The sequence below is a fragment of the Oreochromis niloticus genome, linkage group LG15, assembly GCF_001858045.2.
Source record: "Oreochromis niloticus isolate F11D_XX linkage group LG15, O_niloticus_UMD_NMBU, whole genome shotgun sequence".
Classification (NCBI taxonomy): domain Eukaryota; kingdom Metazoa; phylum Chordata; class Actinopteri; order Cichliformes; family Cichlidae; genus Oreochromis; species Oreochromis niloticus.
The window spans coordinates 30,262,298-30,277,149 of NC_031980.2; the positions used below are offsets into that span (position 1 = coordinate 30,262,298).

The 14,852-nt window shown below is 39.3% G+C and overlaps 1 protein-coding gene across 1 annotated transcript in view; it reads right to left on the bottom strand.

Moving 5' to 3' along the window:
- nt5dc1 (5'-nucleotidase domain containing 1) overlaps window positions 1-14,852 on the bottom strand; it is an 81,259-nt gene that overhangs the window by 25,421 nt on the left and 40,986 nt on the right. The window contains exons 7-9 of the mRNA XM_003452980.5: window positions 11,140-11,314; window positions 6,969-7,066; window positions 1,473-1,594 (exon numbers count right to left, since the gene is read on the bottom strand). Coding sequence (XP_003453028.1) covers window positions 1,473-1,594; window positions 6,969-7,066; window positions 11,140-11,314 — 395 coding nt within the window. The remainder of the gene's footprint in view (window positions 1-1,472; window positions 1,595-6,968; window positions 7,067-11,139; window positions 11,315-14,852) is intronic.

Genomic DNA, 14,852 nt, shown 5'->3' on the forward strand with positions numbered 1-14,852 from the left:
TCTTAGTTATTATAAACTGATCTTTACTGTCACTTATCAAAGGTTTTGTACTATTTTAATATTTCAAGTTTTATGCTAACAGGTGTGACTGAGCACAATGAAGTTTAAAAATTTTGTAAATGTAAAGAATAACTTTTCTAAAATAGCAAGTGTCCCGTTGATACATTACATTAATGCAGACTTTATGTTGTTACTTCACAAGAATCACTACTGCTCCTAGAGTATTGGTCAGAATTTCATCTTCACCCAAACTGGGCTCAAGACCAAGTTCAAATTTATTGTTTCACAGGGAGCAGCCTTTGAGTTTTGATGGATTGTGAGCCTGATGAGCTACGTCACTGATTTTTCTGTTTCTCAGATGACTAAGATGGCACAATAAATGGTGAATGTTGGGTGCTCATGAGTAATTGTCTTGTCATGTTCTTAAAACAAACTTTCTGTATGAAATGATCAGATAGACTTTAATGGAATCTGTGGGGTTTTATTTTTTTTCTGTAAACAACAGAAAATTAATTTAAAGGAATGTAGATATTTAAACCTGAGATCTAAGATAAACCTAACAGGTAGTTTTGCTGAAATGGATGTTAGAAAGCCAAAAAAAACAAAACAAAACTTAAGATGTTTAATACACATTTTTCTTTACATCCAGTCAATCAACTCTGATAATTAAAATGAAACTGATTTACAAGTTCACTCAGCTACCTTAAGGAGCTCAGTTAATTAATAAACTTAAATCAACTTAGCTAACAGATTATGTTAGTTAAGCTAAAATAGATTCCTAAGTTAAAAGAACTACTAAAGTATTTGAATTAACTAAAAAACCCAAGTCAACTGAACTAGGACAAGAGTTTAAACAATAGATTATTTTAATTTAGCTGAAAGGGTTTTCCCAAGTAAAGATGACAATTAAAGGAGTTGAACTGACTAATAAATCTCAGTCAACTAAACTAAGATGAAAGTTTAGACAACATGTGATTTTTCATTAAGATAACAATTGGTTGTGTTATAAGAACAAACTCTATTTCTTGACTTAACTTAAAATTTTAAGGCAGCCCTTTACCTCATATTTTTAAGTTGAAACAACAAGTTATATTTTACAGTGTGTACATGACAGAAAATAAGGTTCCCCTTAGTCTTGTCAATTAAACAAACCACTGTTGTGTGGGACTGAATGTTGGTTAACTGTTGTTTTCTTGAGGGAAACAAGTCAGTAAGAAGTGTCTCTAAGAATGGGTTGTATTATACTGGCTCTATCAGTGAATTCTCAGCATGCTGTCACACCCCTGCCTTGTCAACAGTCATGCCAGGGGCCACGTTCCTCCTCTTCATCACTCTAGTGTGAATCTCCCTGAGCATGTTTATCATGAAGCCTTCATCTCTTTCAGTGTCTGCCAAAAGCTGAAGTTGGAGCTAACCTCAAAGTGAGCCAGAGCTCTGGCTGCCTGCTGTGGTGTCAGAGGTGGTTTGCGTACCTTGGGCTCTGGTTTCCCCGTCATTTTCTTGAGCAGCTCGTGGAGGTGTGGCCAATTGCCCTGGGAGTACCAGCCGGGCTTGTCCAGCGACGGCAGACCCTCGCTCTCCTCCACATCGTTCACTGCACAAGCAAAAACAGGTAATACAACACAGTCGCAGGAGTTTGACCAACAAGTCAGCTGCTGCAGGAGCAGACACACCAGCAAAGCCTCCAGTAATCCAGGGCAAAACCACACAACTCAGTGGCAGAGGTACCGCGTCATTTATGCAGGGAACCAAAGGGTCAGCGTTTGTGAAAAAACAGAACAGGGAAGTAAAAATAGCATCTTAACCTCAGCTCTAATTTGTACTTTAAATTACTATATGATTCTTTACCAGGTCTTCAAACTCATTCAACCTTTTAACCCTCTGAGGTGATCATAACTTGTAAATCTAACCCTAACACGACCCTCACCCTCTATTTCAAAGTCCAAATGGACTTTTTTGAAAAAAGTTGGAATAATGGACCTGAGAGGGTTAAATTACAGTACTATTAATCGGGCTAGATTTACATGTCTTAAAATGTAATTTTCTCTTCTTGACATACCAAAATTTTAGGCTTAACCATGGTTAGTTCAGGCTTAGTGTAAGCCCTAAACCTGAACTATACGGCCCCAATTCATGTAAGAACATACAGATTTCATAACGCATAGACCTGACTGTTAGCTCTTTGGTCTATATTTTTGTTTTTTTGAGAACTACTGCATGCGTAGCTGATATTTCACAGATTTTTAGATATGCCAGTTGTTAGTGTTGCAACAACATACATTTATTTCTAGGCAAAGACAACACTCAAAGGTTTCTCTTCTGCTAGGGGATATTGACCCTGAACCAAACTGTGTTCTACAAACTCTAAAATGCCTACTATTGTGCAGCGGAGACACAAAAAAGGATGGACTTCTTCCAAGAGTTACAGGAACGATGAAAGGTCTATAAATCTTCCTGCAGCTTGGGGTAGTTTAATTTTTTTTGGCACAAAACCCTGCACCACAGTCGTCGCCTATCTAGAAACACAGCATTCATTAGTTTTGTCAGACATTGTGGGAGACACAATATGTCTTTTAAAAGACAGCTTGAAAATGTTCAAATAAATAATGACAAAGATGTTCATGTATAGGTTAAAAATGGCAATAGAAATGGTAGAAAACATCTGAAGTTTCTGTTTGGTTTAGTTTGGTTACTTGATTCCAAGTATTCCATGACTCTACAAAGACTTGAGCTGCTGTTGATACAAACTGCATTTCGGCAGCCCTTATCTCAGCTCAGCATTGAAGGGGAAAATCAGACTACGAATGAAAGCAACGCATTGAAGAATGCCATATTCAGATCCAGCCATGCCCCTCTTGTTTCAATCCAACCTCAACAAACACCACTTGTCAGCCAAAATATCAAGAAATCTCATCTTTTCTCTCCAAAAAAGTCAGACCCATGGTTCCAGGGAGGTAAAAGACCTGTGTCATTTTCAGATTACAGAGCTTGTGAATAACGCTTGAATAAGAGCTTTCCACTGGTTGGCTACAGGTTTGATGTTAGCACAAGTTCCTTCTAGAGAAGCTGTTAGTGCAGATAATAAGCAAAAATGGTACTGGAATACAGACATGTAATCCCCAAATGTTTCAGTAATGATTAACTGCACTATGATCACAACATCACATTTAACAATGCTGGGCAGCTTTCTACAGATCATTTTCAATAACTGACTGTTTGAGTTTAAATTGTAAGAAATGAATGTGTAAAATTATAGAAACATTCCTGTAATTTTACACATCTATACTGTAAATATTTCATATAGTTATAAAAACTCCTAATTCACAGTTTTAGGTATGTATTTTATGTATTTTCTTACAGGTTTTTTTTGCTAAAATATATATATTTTTTAGTTAATTATTTGGAGTAATATGAATGGATGAAATTGTAGGAAAAGCTGTAAAACCTTTCAATATACAGTTTAAAAGTTGTTTGCTAGGCTGATTTGGACCCCCAAGCCTTATGTTTGACACCTCTGCTCTAACAGTACGTATGCCTCTCTAAATGATGTCCTATTTACTTCCTCAGAGTAAAGCTAACATAAGGATCTAAATAGTTGTGTAATGGAATTTTAATTTTTTAAATAAATCTACAATCATGTCAAAACTATACAGACTTTGTGAAAATGTAAACGTGCAAAAAGAAAGGTTTCTGAAGCTGCTGTATACTGTATGACTGTTTACCTTTCTGCAGTAAGCCTCCTTATTCAACCTAAACAATGGCAAACGCTTGCTGCCTGCCTGAATTTACAGACTCCTCTCAGTGAAGCAGGATAGACAGTTATCTTAAGTCGGCTCAGTGCATCTAAAACCCAGCAGCAGCATAATGATAAAAGGAGTCCCCCCCCCTCTGCGATAAAAAAGACACAGTGCTCCACAGAGCAAGTTCAAACTCAGGTCAAATATGCTAGAAACATTTTGACAGGAGAGAAAAAACAGTAAGACGAGGGATGAGCACCTGAACATCTGGGAGTCCTCATGCACAGACAGGATTCAGAGCAGAGCAAATGGTGCAGCTGAGATAAGCAGCAGCTCTTAAGAAGTCCTGTTTCGGTAACACCAGTTTTTTCTTCTACTGGTGATGGCTTTGAGCCTTTTTAGTGTTTCAAACTGTGACACTTTAAGTTTCATGTTCATTTATCCTGTCACAGTCAAGCTGGGATAATATCTGAAGTTGATTCAAAGTGTTGAATTTGTATTTTAAAGCTTTTCACTGTATTTTTAAATAGGAGGCCCTATTGCAGATAGGTGGATAAAAGCTAAAGAGTGGGCAACAATTTGGTACTTTTATGGGGAAGAAAAACAGGATCACAACAGCTAACAAAGTCAAGAACACTCACAAGCCGATAGCTGCATCATCTTCAAAGCCCTGCATATTTATATTCTTCATGAATAGAAAAACGGAGGTCTTGCATCAAGGTACACTCAAGAACAGGAAGGCCAGATAATAAAACATCTAAAAGAAACTACGCCGAATTTGAACAGATAAAACTATCCTGTCCCATAATGATGGGGACAAAGTACGGGGAAGGAGAGACGCCTATCATGACCACATCATCTTCTATCAAACACTGGAGGCAGTGTGATGGCATGTGCACCTATGCCTGCCTGTGGATCCGGGTTAGTACTCACTTTTGATGATATAACTGCTAACAGAAATAGCAGGATGAATTCTGAAGTGTGCGGGGCTAGACTCAGAAGTGCTAGGACAGTGCTAAAGCAAAGGGAAGTGTACCATAAAAGCAACCCAGCCATTTCTCAGGGCAAATAAATGGGATATTCTGCAGTGGTCAAGTCAGTCACCTGCTCTCAACCCAGTAGAGCGTGCTTTTCAAGTATTAAAGACAATCTCTCTATATAAAATCCTAATATGTCAGATCATGTATGAGTTGGACACAATGTGCTTAACGTGCATATTGCAAGTAAAAGGTGCTATAGATGGATGACTGTTCCCACTTTTATATCTACAGCAGTAAAATACAACCTCACCAATATAATGCTACACTCAAAGGGACAATTTGCTGACATAATGAGTGAGCACTGGCTGAAAATTGTGCTGTCACTGTCACATTGACAGTAACTCAGCTGCTGGACCATCTACAAGTACACCATCCAGGTACTTGTAGAGTACTTTCATGTAGTGTTACCTAATCTGGAGATGATGAGGGAGTAAATGCAATTTGTGAATCTGAATGTCTTCAGAAAATAGAAGGAAAGCAGAAGATATAAGCTCCACACAGAAAAGCTATTAAATGAACAGAACAAAAGTGGAGGTTCTTCTTAAACAAATCATTTACGAGCTGATGATCAGCTCTGTGCGCTCACCTTTATGACAATGAATTGAGCTTGCTTGGTGGGTCTTTAACCATCAGCTCTGCCGTAGTAAATTTAAAGTGTTCTAAATAAACTTTATTGGCTAATAAAAATGAGAATATGTCAAGAGTGCAGAACAAGAAGCAACGATTTCAGTTAAAAAAAGAAAAGAAAAAGAAAAAAGAATAGAGGCCAGATGCCGATGCTACTTCTGCCAGCGTGGCAAAGCAAAGGGCGAGGGAGAGAATATTTCAGTGAGTGGATCATCCCGTCTTCACACATAATGCATCCCCAGTGTTCTTGCTGGCAGCCAGACAATCCAGACATGGGGAGCATACCAGGAAACTACCCCTGTCCCAGGACACACCTTCACCACCAGCATCAAGGAGCTGATGTCTGGGGTTGGGGAGAGATGACAGGCAGCCCGGGCAGGTAGGAGAAGCTACATGGAAGCTGCAGATACTGCTGTCAATAACAGAATGCACAGCTGTTTATAATCTTCAGGTCAAATGTAAAATCTGTGGTGGTTATAGCTGGAGTAAGCTCTCATTCCCATCAATAGACTACTAAAGTAATAAAAGCCTGTTGTAAATGGAGCAGCACAGGTGTGGGGGTTAGCACAGTTGCCTGTCAGAAAGATCTCCACCATCTGGTTATCTCCGGGTACTCTGGCTTCCTCCCACAGTCCAAAAATAAGCAATTATTGGGGTTAGCTTAATTAATAATTCTAAATTGCCCATAGGTGTGACTGTGAGTGTGAATGCTTGTCTGTCTCTATGCGTGATAGACTGCTGACCTGTCCAGGGTGTACACCTCTCGCCTTAGGAATGTGTTTATTGAGGTCACAAGTGAGCAAAGGAGGTGAAGGCTCCCTTGCCCTTTAGTTTTGGTGACTAGCCAAGCTTGCTATTCTTGGCTGATAAACTTTCATTCCATCCTCTTTTTTTCAAATATGGTCACTTTCATAATGTAGAATCCAAAACCAGTGGGTTTGTCCATCTTTAAACACTCTGTCGATCGCAAACTAAACATGAGCGAGTGTAGTGTGACCTGTTTTAGTCAAATCATCCACAGGGAATGGTCAAGAGGACATTTTTACATCTGTAATTAAGCTTTGGCTTAAAATGAAAATGTCCAGAAACCACACCCAATAAGTCATTGTTAATACCCACTAACATACACTTTTATATGTGCTGAAACATTCATATTACAGAGGTCAGCTACAGTAAACTTACACAACACCATTCCTTAAAAAGTATTACCAGATCATTGGACTCAAAGTGATGCCAGTTTGCTGTTTAATGTGGCAAAGCCAATATATTCAATTGCAGACATGCAGCAGTAATTACACAATATGACAAACACGTACAAGATAATTGCAAAAAGATGTTTTGTTTTTGTTTAATTAAAAGTACTTTTTATGTGATGGTACTCTTTAAAGTGACAGATTATTATTTTTATATATTTGAAATCATAATACTATTGTAATGTAACAAGTAATGTAACGTGTAACAACGTTTTGAAACCTCCAGTTGGTGCAAAATTTATATATTTGAGCCTTTTCTACAGATATTTTCAAAACTTAAATGAGAAATGTGTGTGCGATCTTTTACTCACCAAGGGTTCTAAAGGGCCTCTGCTGGGGCACCAAGGAGAAGAATCCTGGCTTAAGGGCATTTGTGATAATGATGTCAAATAGTTCCTCAAAGTCCTTCCTGTAACAGCCAGAGAAAACTCTTTAGACTCGACAGCTCATGGAAAACATCCAAGTACACAAGTGCACACAGTGAGGCTGAATGAGCCTAAACAATCAGTACAGATGATAGAAAACACAGAGCAATAAACAGTGAAGAAATGCAGACTAAAGTAAACATGAGCCTACAGTCATGAGGACTTTAGTATACATGTTTATGAGGAAGACTCTTCCTTATAAGGAGAGAAGCCAACAAGTGGCTCATGAAGCAAGACAGAAATATTAATGGGAATTATGTAAACTGTTAACTCTGCTAACTGTGCCAAGCTTTAATTGCATCATGATAAAACTGCTCATTATAGTACAGTACAGTATATTCAAACTGTGGCAAAAATGGGTTTCTGCACATTTTAACAATCTTAATTCAGAACTCAAAAGTCTACTTGTACTGAAAAAATATTAATATGATTGTGATCCACATTTTGCAAATATAACTGCTTCAGCTCTTCTGGGAAGGCTTTCCATGAGGTTTAGGAGTGTGTTTAGTGATGTTTGACTTTGGAAAAGGAAGGGGGCATCCCCAAACTGCCCACACTGGGTCAGGGACAAGCTGCTGCCCCAAGTGGAGGAGTTTAACCCTTTCATGCATAGTGGTCACTACAGTGGACAGCTATTCAAAGGCGGTTTTCTTGTATTTGTGTCCGTGTTGATGGTATACTTGCACATAAACCACTACATTGGACACTGCTGTGTCACTCCATACCCTGCCACTCACTGGTCAGCCAGTGGGTGGCAGGGTTATATTTGTTACATATATTGTTATAAAATATATTTAAAATATATAAAAAAAAATATTTTGTTATGTTACAGTTCTTTCACATTTTATATTATTTAGTAGTTTGTCAAATTCATAAGTCAAAACGTATGTTGTCCACCTAAGTGGACATGTAAAAAACTCTTTGAAAAGTACAAGTTTAAAAAAATGAAGTTCAATTTTTTAATGCCTAAAGATGAATAAAACTACTTAAGAAAAAAATCCTGATTGAGGTTGTCATAATTCATGCATGAAAGGGTTAAGTATCTCTGATCCTGCTCACAAGTCAGGAGAGAGGGAAGCAGGAGCCATATCTGCAGTGATGTGGACGCTGCACCAATCCATCATAGTGAAGATGGATTGGTGACCATAAGATGAGGGTCAGAACTAGCCTCTCCCTTAGATACAGAGTGAATACCGGTAGTAATTTGAGAGTAGAGGAGCGACTCCCTCACATCGAAATGAGCCCGTTGAGTTGTTTGGGGAACCTGACTAGGATGCCTGCTGGGTGTCTCCTGGTGAAGTGTTCTGGGTGTTTCCTACTGGAAGAAGGCACTGGGGCAGAACCATGATAAACTGGACAAATGACATATCTCTGCTGGCCTCAGAAGGTTCCGTGGACCATCTGCTCTCTGTTTTGGCTGCTGTCCATATGACCGACCACCACATTAGCCGAAGAAAATGGATAAACATCTCAACTTTCAGTATGTTTAATGACATATGTCTGAATACAGACAGTGGAAAAATGTCAGTCTTAGTTTTACTGGATCTCAGTGCAGCATTTGATACAGTTGACCACAACATACAACTGGAGAACTGGGCAGGTCTTTCAGAGACTGTACTAAACTGGTTCAAAACATACTTAGAAAACAGGAAATACTTTGTATCAATAGGTAACGTCACATCTGAGCAGAGAAGTATCACATGTGGAGTTCCCCAAGGTTCCATCTTGGGACCCCTTCTGTTTAACATTTACATGCTCCCACTGGCACAGATTATAAAGAACAACAAAATAAACTATCACAGCTATGCAGATGACACACAAATATATATGACAATGTCACCAGGAGACCGAGGCCCTGTACAGGCTCTTGGTAAATGCATTGAGGAAATTAATGACTGGTTGTGCCACAATTTTCTCCAGCTAAACAAAAACAAAACTGAAGTAATAGTCTTTGGAGCCAAAGAAAAACGATTACAGGTCACCAGTGAACTTCAATCTATAAACCTAAAAACCACCAACCAGGCGAGAAATTTGGGTGTAGTGATGGATGCAGACCTAAACTTAGAAAAACACATTAAGACAATAACAAAATCAGCTTACTATCACCTCAAGAACATATCAAGGATAAAAGATCTGATGTCTCAACAGGACCTGGAAAAACTAGTCCATGCATTCATCTTTAGTAGGCTTGATTACTGTAACAGCATCTTTACAGGTCTACCTAAAAAATCAGTCAGACAACTACAGCTCATTCAGAACTCTGCTGCTCGAGTCCTCACTAAGACGAAAAAAGTGGACCACATCAGTCCAGCTCTGAGGTCTTTACACTGGCTGCCTGTCCGTCAGAGGATAGACTTTAAAGTTCTGATGCTGGTTTATAAAGTGCTGAATGGTTTAGGACCAAAATACATCAGTGACCTCCTGACCCAGTATGAACCTTCCAGATCCCTTAGGTCATCTGGATCCGGTCTTTTATCAGTTCCCAGAGTCAGAACCAGACATGGAGAAGCTGCATTCAGCTTTTATGCTCCATATATCTGGAACAAACTCCCAGAAAGCCTCAGATCAGCTGAAACACTCAGTTTATTTAAATCCAGGTTGAAGACTCACCTATTCTCAGCTGCATTTGAATAAAGCACCAAATCCGCACTTTTAAGCTTAAATTTCAAAACTTACATTTTAACTACTGATTTTATCTACTGTTCTGATTTTATCTACTGTTCTAATTTTTGATTTTATATACTGTTTTGTTTGTTTGTTTGCTTGCTTGTTTGTTTTAATCAATTTTAAATCATACTTTTTATTTGTTTTTGTTTTTAATGTCTTTGTAAAGCACTTTAAATCACCTTGCTGTTGAATTGTGCTATATAAATAAACTTGCCTTGCCTTGCCTTGCCTTACTTTATATAAACCAGAAAACAAGCTTATATAGTCAGTGGAATAAACACCTACAGAATCATGAAATGGTGCTATTCTTCTGATAAGAAAAAAAAAACAGTCTTCATCCAGTTGTACCAAATAGTAATAACCACTTCACTGGACAGGTTGGTCAGTATTAGCTTGTACTCTCCTGTTGGACAGAGCTGGCTTTCCTGTGCTATTTCTGACAGCCTCGTGTCATTGGTGTTCAGCCACTATTTGCCACACTGCAACTACTGTGGGCCAGTGACGAATTTCTCTTGAAAAGGACGGTGGCATGATGGCAAAGGAGAAGCCCTGTTTCTCAATAAAGTGCTTTCTTAATATGTCACACATCATGTGCTGACATGACGCACCAACACATTTCCTTGGAAGAATACACAAAGTTCGGCTGTAGGACAACGAGGAAGGATGTTGACACCAACCACCTCAATTAGCACAAAACACTCCTCCCTAAACCATTTCAACCTAATTTCTAAGTCTTACAACAGAAATCTGCTGACCTTGTAAAGGATTGATTTTAACAGTGTGTTGAACAGACACACTCAGCCAGGCCTCTGCTTTCTGTGGGAGATGACAGGAAATGGTGTGAGAGGAGGGCATCCAGAGCAAAACGGCTTTAACCTGACCTCATCTGCCCCCCTGCTTTACTTCAGAGAATACTTCACATGGAACAACAGCTTCAAGCATGGAGACTGAAAAAAAAGCAAACTATCGACAAGGCCAGAGAAGAGGATAAGAGACGACAAAGAGCAAGGACGGGTTATCTAAGTTCAAACACAGCAGCAACGTGCACACTGTGTTGTTTCAAGGCCCTGTGCTGCTGCTTGATCGAGTGTGAAACGGGGCTTAGGCAACAAAAACAAGGCTTTAACCACACTGTGTATAGTGCAGACAGAGGGAAGCTGGTAATGCACAAAGCCAGTGATTTGAACAGTAACCCCACCACTACAATTTAAAAACACAGACCCCATCAGCATCCTGCTGGGCAGGATTAGAAAGGCCAAGGATGAGTGAGTTGAATCAAAAAAGCATAGGTTAAAAACCCTATTTGGACCGTTATGGTAAACAAAGCAGATGAGGTTCCAGTTTTGTTAATGGAGGTGCCAGTGTGAAGTATCGATGTGGGCAGTCTTACCCCAGGATGTGTTCACAGATGAGCCTGCAGTAGTCGCTATGGGAGCTGGTGATGAGGAGCAGAACCTTGCCAGCATTTTTCATGCCGCGCAGCCAAGTCTTGACAGAGTCAGAACAACGCTGCAGGTACTGGCCTGGATCCCTCTTCACACTTGGGAAGTATGTCCCTGCATCATCTGTGAGGAAACACAACAGTAGTTAAGACAAGTGCACGCTATGTAAACAAAAGTGACGCTGCTACTATTTCACATTCAGATTTCCACAATCTGACACACCTCGACAGAGACTCCAGTAACAAAGCTACAATAGCTATTTACTATGGTAATCGTTGATTACTGTAGCTGTGAAGCACTACTACCATGCTGCTTGGGGCTTCCTATGACACACTGAGTGTTTCTTTTTCACTCTTCCTATGTTTATACACCTCTCTGTATTTAATCCCTAGTTAGTGTTACAGTGGCTTTTGTCTTGTGTCACTCTCTTCATCTCTTCATCTCCAACTGGTCATGGTTGTGCCTCCCTGAACCTGCTCAGTTGAAGGTTTCTTTCTTTTAAAAGGGCGTTTTTCCTTCTCGCTGTCACCAACTGCTTGCTCAAAGTGGGCCATTTGATTTTGGGGGTTTTCTCTATATTATTGTAGCTTATTTACCTTACAACACAAAGCCCATTGACGCCACTATTGTTGTAATTTAGCGCTATACAAATCAACGTGAACTGAATTAAATTGAACTGAAATCATCTGTTATTTACAGTAAAATGCTAGAACATAGTGTCATGAGGTAAACAGCTGCTGAACATAACAGCATTTCCCTACCATCTCATCAAATTGATCAAATTGATCCCCACTGTAAGATACGTGTAAGTTACAGTTGTGTCATAGAGCTAAACTGACAGCATGTTTCTGAGTGGCTAATGCAGGTCCGTTTTTGGTCTGCTGTACCGTCATACAGTGCAAATGTAACACTATATGGAAAGAACCAGCTGTTCACAACTGCTAATGTAGCATCCATTTTTAAACAGGTAAAACTTTACTGTCTAATCTGATTTTTTTAAGTAATCTGTGGTCATCTTTATCTTTTTACCTGATAAAACACTTTAATAACAAAGGACAGCATGTTGACCTCCAGTTACAGTCACTCATTCTAGGATAAAATTCTTTCAGCTGCGTTAAAACTGTGATACAAGTAACTACCTGTAATGCAACAATGCAGGGAAACAACAAAACATAGAAAAAGAAAACTATAAACTGCTACCATAAATATGCCTGAGAAGTCTTAGGATTACTGAAAGAAACCAGCACAGATGGTAATCAATTAGCTTCTTCACATATTGTTGCAAAACCACAAAAAAAGCTACAATTCTTTCAAAGACAGACATCAAAGGACACATGCTTCCATTTTTCTTCGTGAGAGACTAAACGTTTACAGATTGAGCAAAGAAGGCCGGAGTGCTTAAACTTTTCCACAACTTTTTTTCTGCTGAGCAAGCTTCAAAAAAACAAACAATACTAAACACACAAAAAAACATCAACTATATTTAAAGATGACATACAGAAAAAAAATCAAATTCTCTTTGGAATCTGTGTGCACAAACGTAGGACCTGAGGGTCATGGCCCTGCTTCTCCATCGCTTCACTTCCTGTTAGTATTAACAATTCTGGCTCATTAAAACATGTAACTCAGTTATGTGTCTCATCACTATAAAAACCTAAGAATAAAGCACGATATATCAAGAATACAGATACTGCCTGACAACACATAATACACATGAGTACATATAATATTGCCATTCTGCATTGTAAAATGTGGAAACATTATCAAATGGTACCTGGAAGACTTGTAACTGCAAAAATTGTGACTATTTGTAGACCGAATGAATTCTACAGACAAAACATCTCACAGTTTTGCGATGGAATTGACATAAAGGCAACAATATACAAACAGAAATATGAAGCAGATGGTATTTGCTGCCAAACTTTAATAGAGGTTGTGTTTCTTTTTTTTCCAAGCAGGAGAAAAGAAAGCTACATTCTACTTATAGTACACTACTTATCTCTATAAGTTAATACCATTTTTAATATCTTGACACCAGCACCCTCAGCAGACTACCTGACACAGTATTTATAGCAGCAGTTCCAAATTCTTATCTGTTTTAGTCTATTTTTTTTTATCTGACTAAATAAATAGGTATGTAACAACTACTGCCTGTCATGGGAACGATAGGGTTGAGCGGTTTCCGAGTCCTGCACGAAGTCTAAAATGTTTGGGCATGCTGGCCTCCAGTGGCCAAACACAGGACTAACATGAAGAGGAAAAACGCTCTGGTTTTTTCCAAAAAAGGCAGTACAGAGGCCTAAACACAAGATGGTGACAAACACAAACAAGCAAAAAGGGCTCAGTTATCTGGTTTATTCAGTCAGTGAGAACCTCAAATCCACATCTTTGAAAGTGTTCCAGATGCAAACATTTTAAACAAATCTCGTCTGAAGTTTTAATTGCATCCACAGATCATTACACCTTCAGCTAAACAGCAAAAAGGGGTCTCGACGACCATGGTTGCTCCTCAGGAAGCACAAAGCCTGTCTTGCCTCATTACCCACAGTCAGGGAGGTCATCTGTGGGGGGTTAGGGGAACTCTCCTAGCAGCAAGATTCCATGAAGTAGTTACATGTGTGACCAAACATCGACCCCAGCAGCCAGGACCAGATTTGAATAACATGCTGCAAAGATTCAAAGATGAAGATGGCTAAAAAGATGATATTGGATTCCTTATCCAATACCAGCCACAATAAAACATCATAAAAGCATGTGGTAGTTCTGCTGTAGGTGGTAAATAGTGTCCTGTTGCTAGATCAAGGGAAATTCTGAATCCATAGTGTCAAATTTAATCAATATTAACAGCAAGCGCAAAAATTTGTTTGCAGATATACATGCTGACCACAGACGCTGGTCATATATCGCCTGTTTTGCTGATATGTCAATGTCAGTCAATACTGGCTGACAACAGCAGACAGCCGATATATCAACACATCCCCATAGAGATCGACACTTCCATCCATTCTTTAATTCATATGAACAAAGAAAAACACTCGAGTGTGATCCCAGAACAGGATGATAGCCACAGCTGAGTTCTGTTTTGTTTTGTTTTATTTCTTTCTGTGATGACTCCAGCCCCGATGTCTCAGTGACACCTCCCAAAAACTACTCAGTATTTTCATTTCACAGACGCTCTATATTTTGTTCTCTATCTCCTCAGCCCTCTGTCTGCATCCAGGCAAATGATTTAAAGCAGAGAAGCAAGCGAGGAAACAAACCAGAAGTCCCGCAGAGAAGCGCATATTTAAAATGCTGCTCTGGCACCACTGTGAGGCTACTACAGTGTGTGTGTCTAGCTGTGAATATAGGACTGAAGTGCCCTGAGGCCCAGCAGGCCTGTGCCTGGGCACTGCACTGTGTAGGCAGGCGCCAGGCCTGCATGACTGAATAGCTGCCCAGTGAAAGAAAACCACGACCTGCAGCAGGTCAATCTCTTTGATACATCAAAGCATCCTGACAGGATACACAAATCAACAGCAGCAGTGGAAATTAGGGCAGAGAACATGAGCATTTTGCAAACAACCACACCAAAAGTGATGAGGGGGCACAATCTACACGTTCATTTATTTTCTTTATCCCCCCAGCAGGAAAGATAAAGGCTAAGAAAACAAATGTGAGA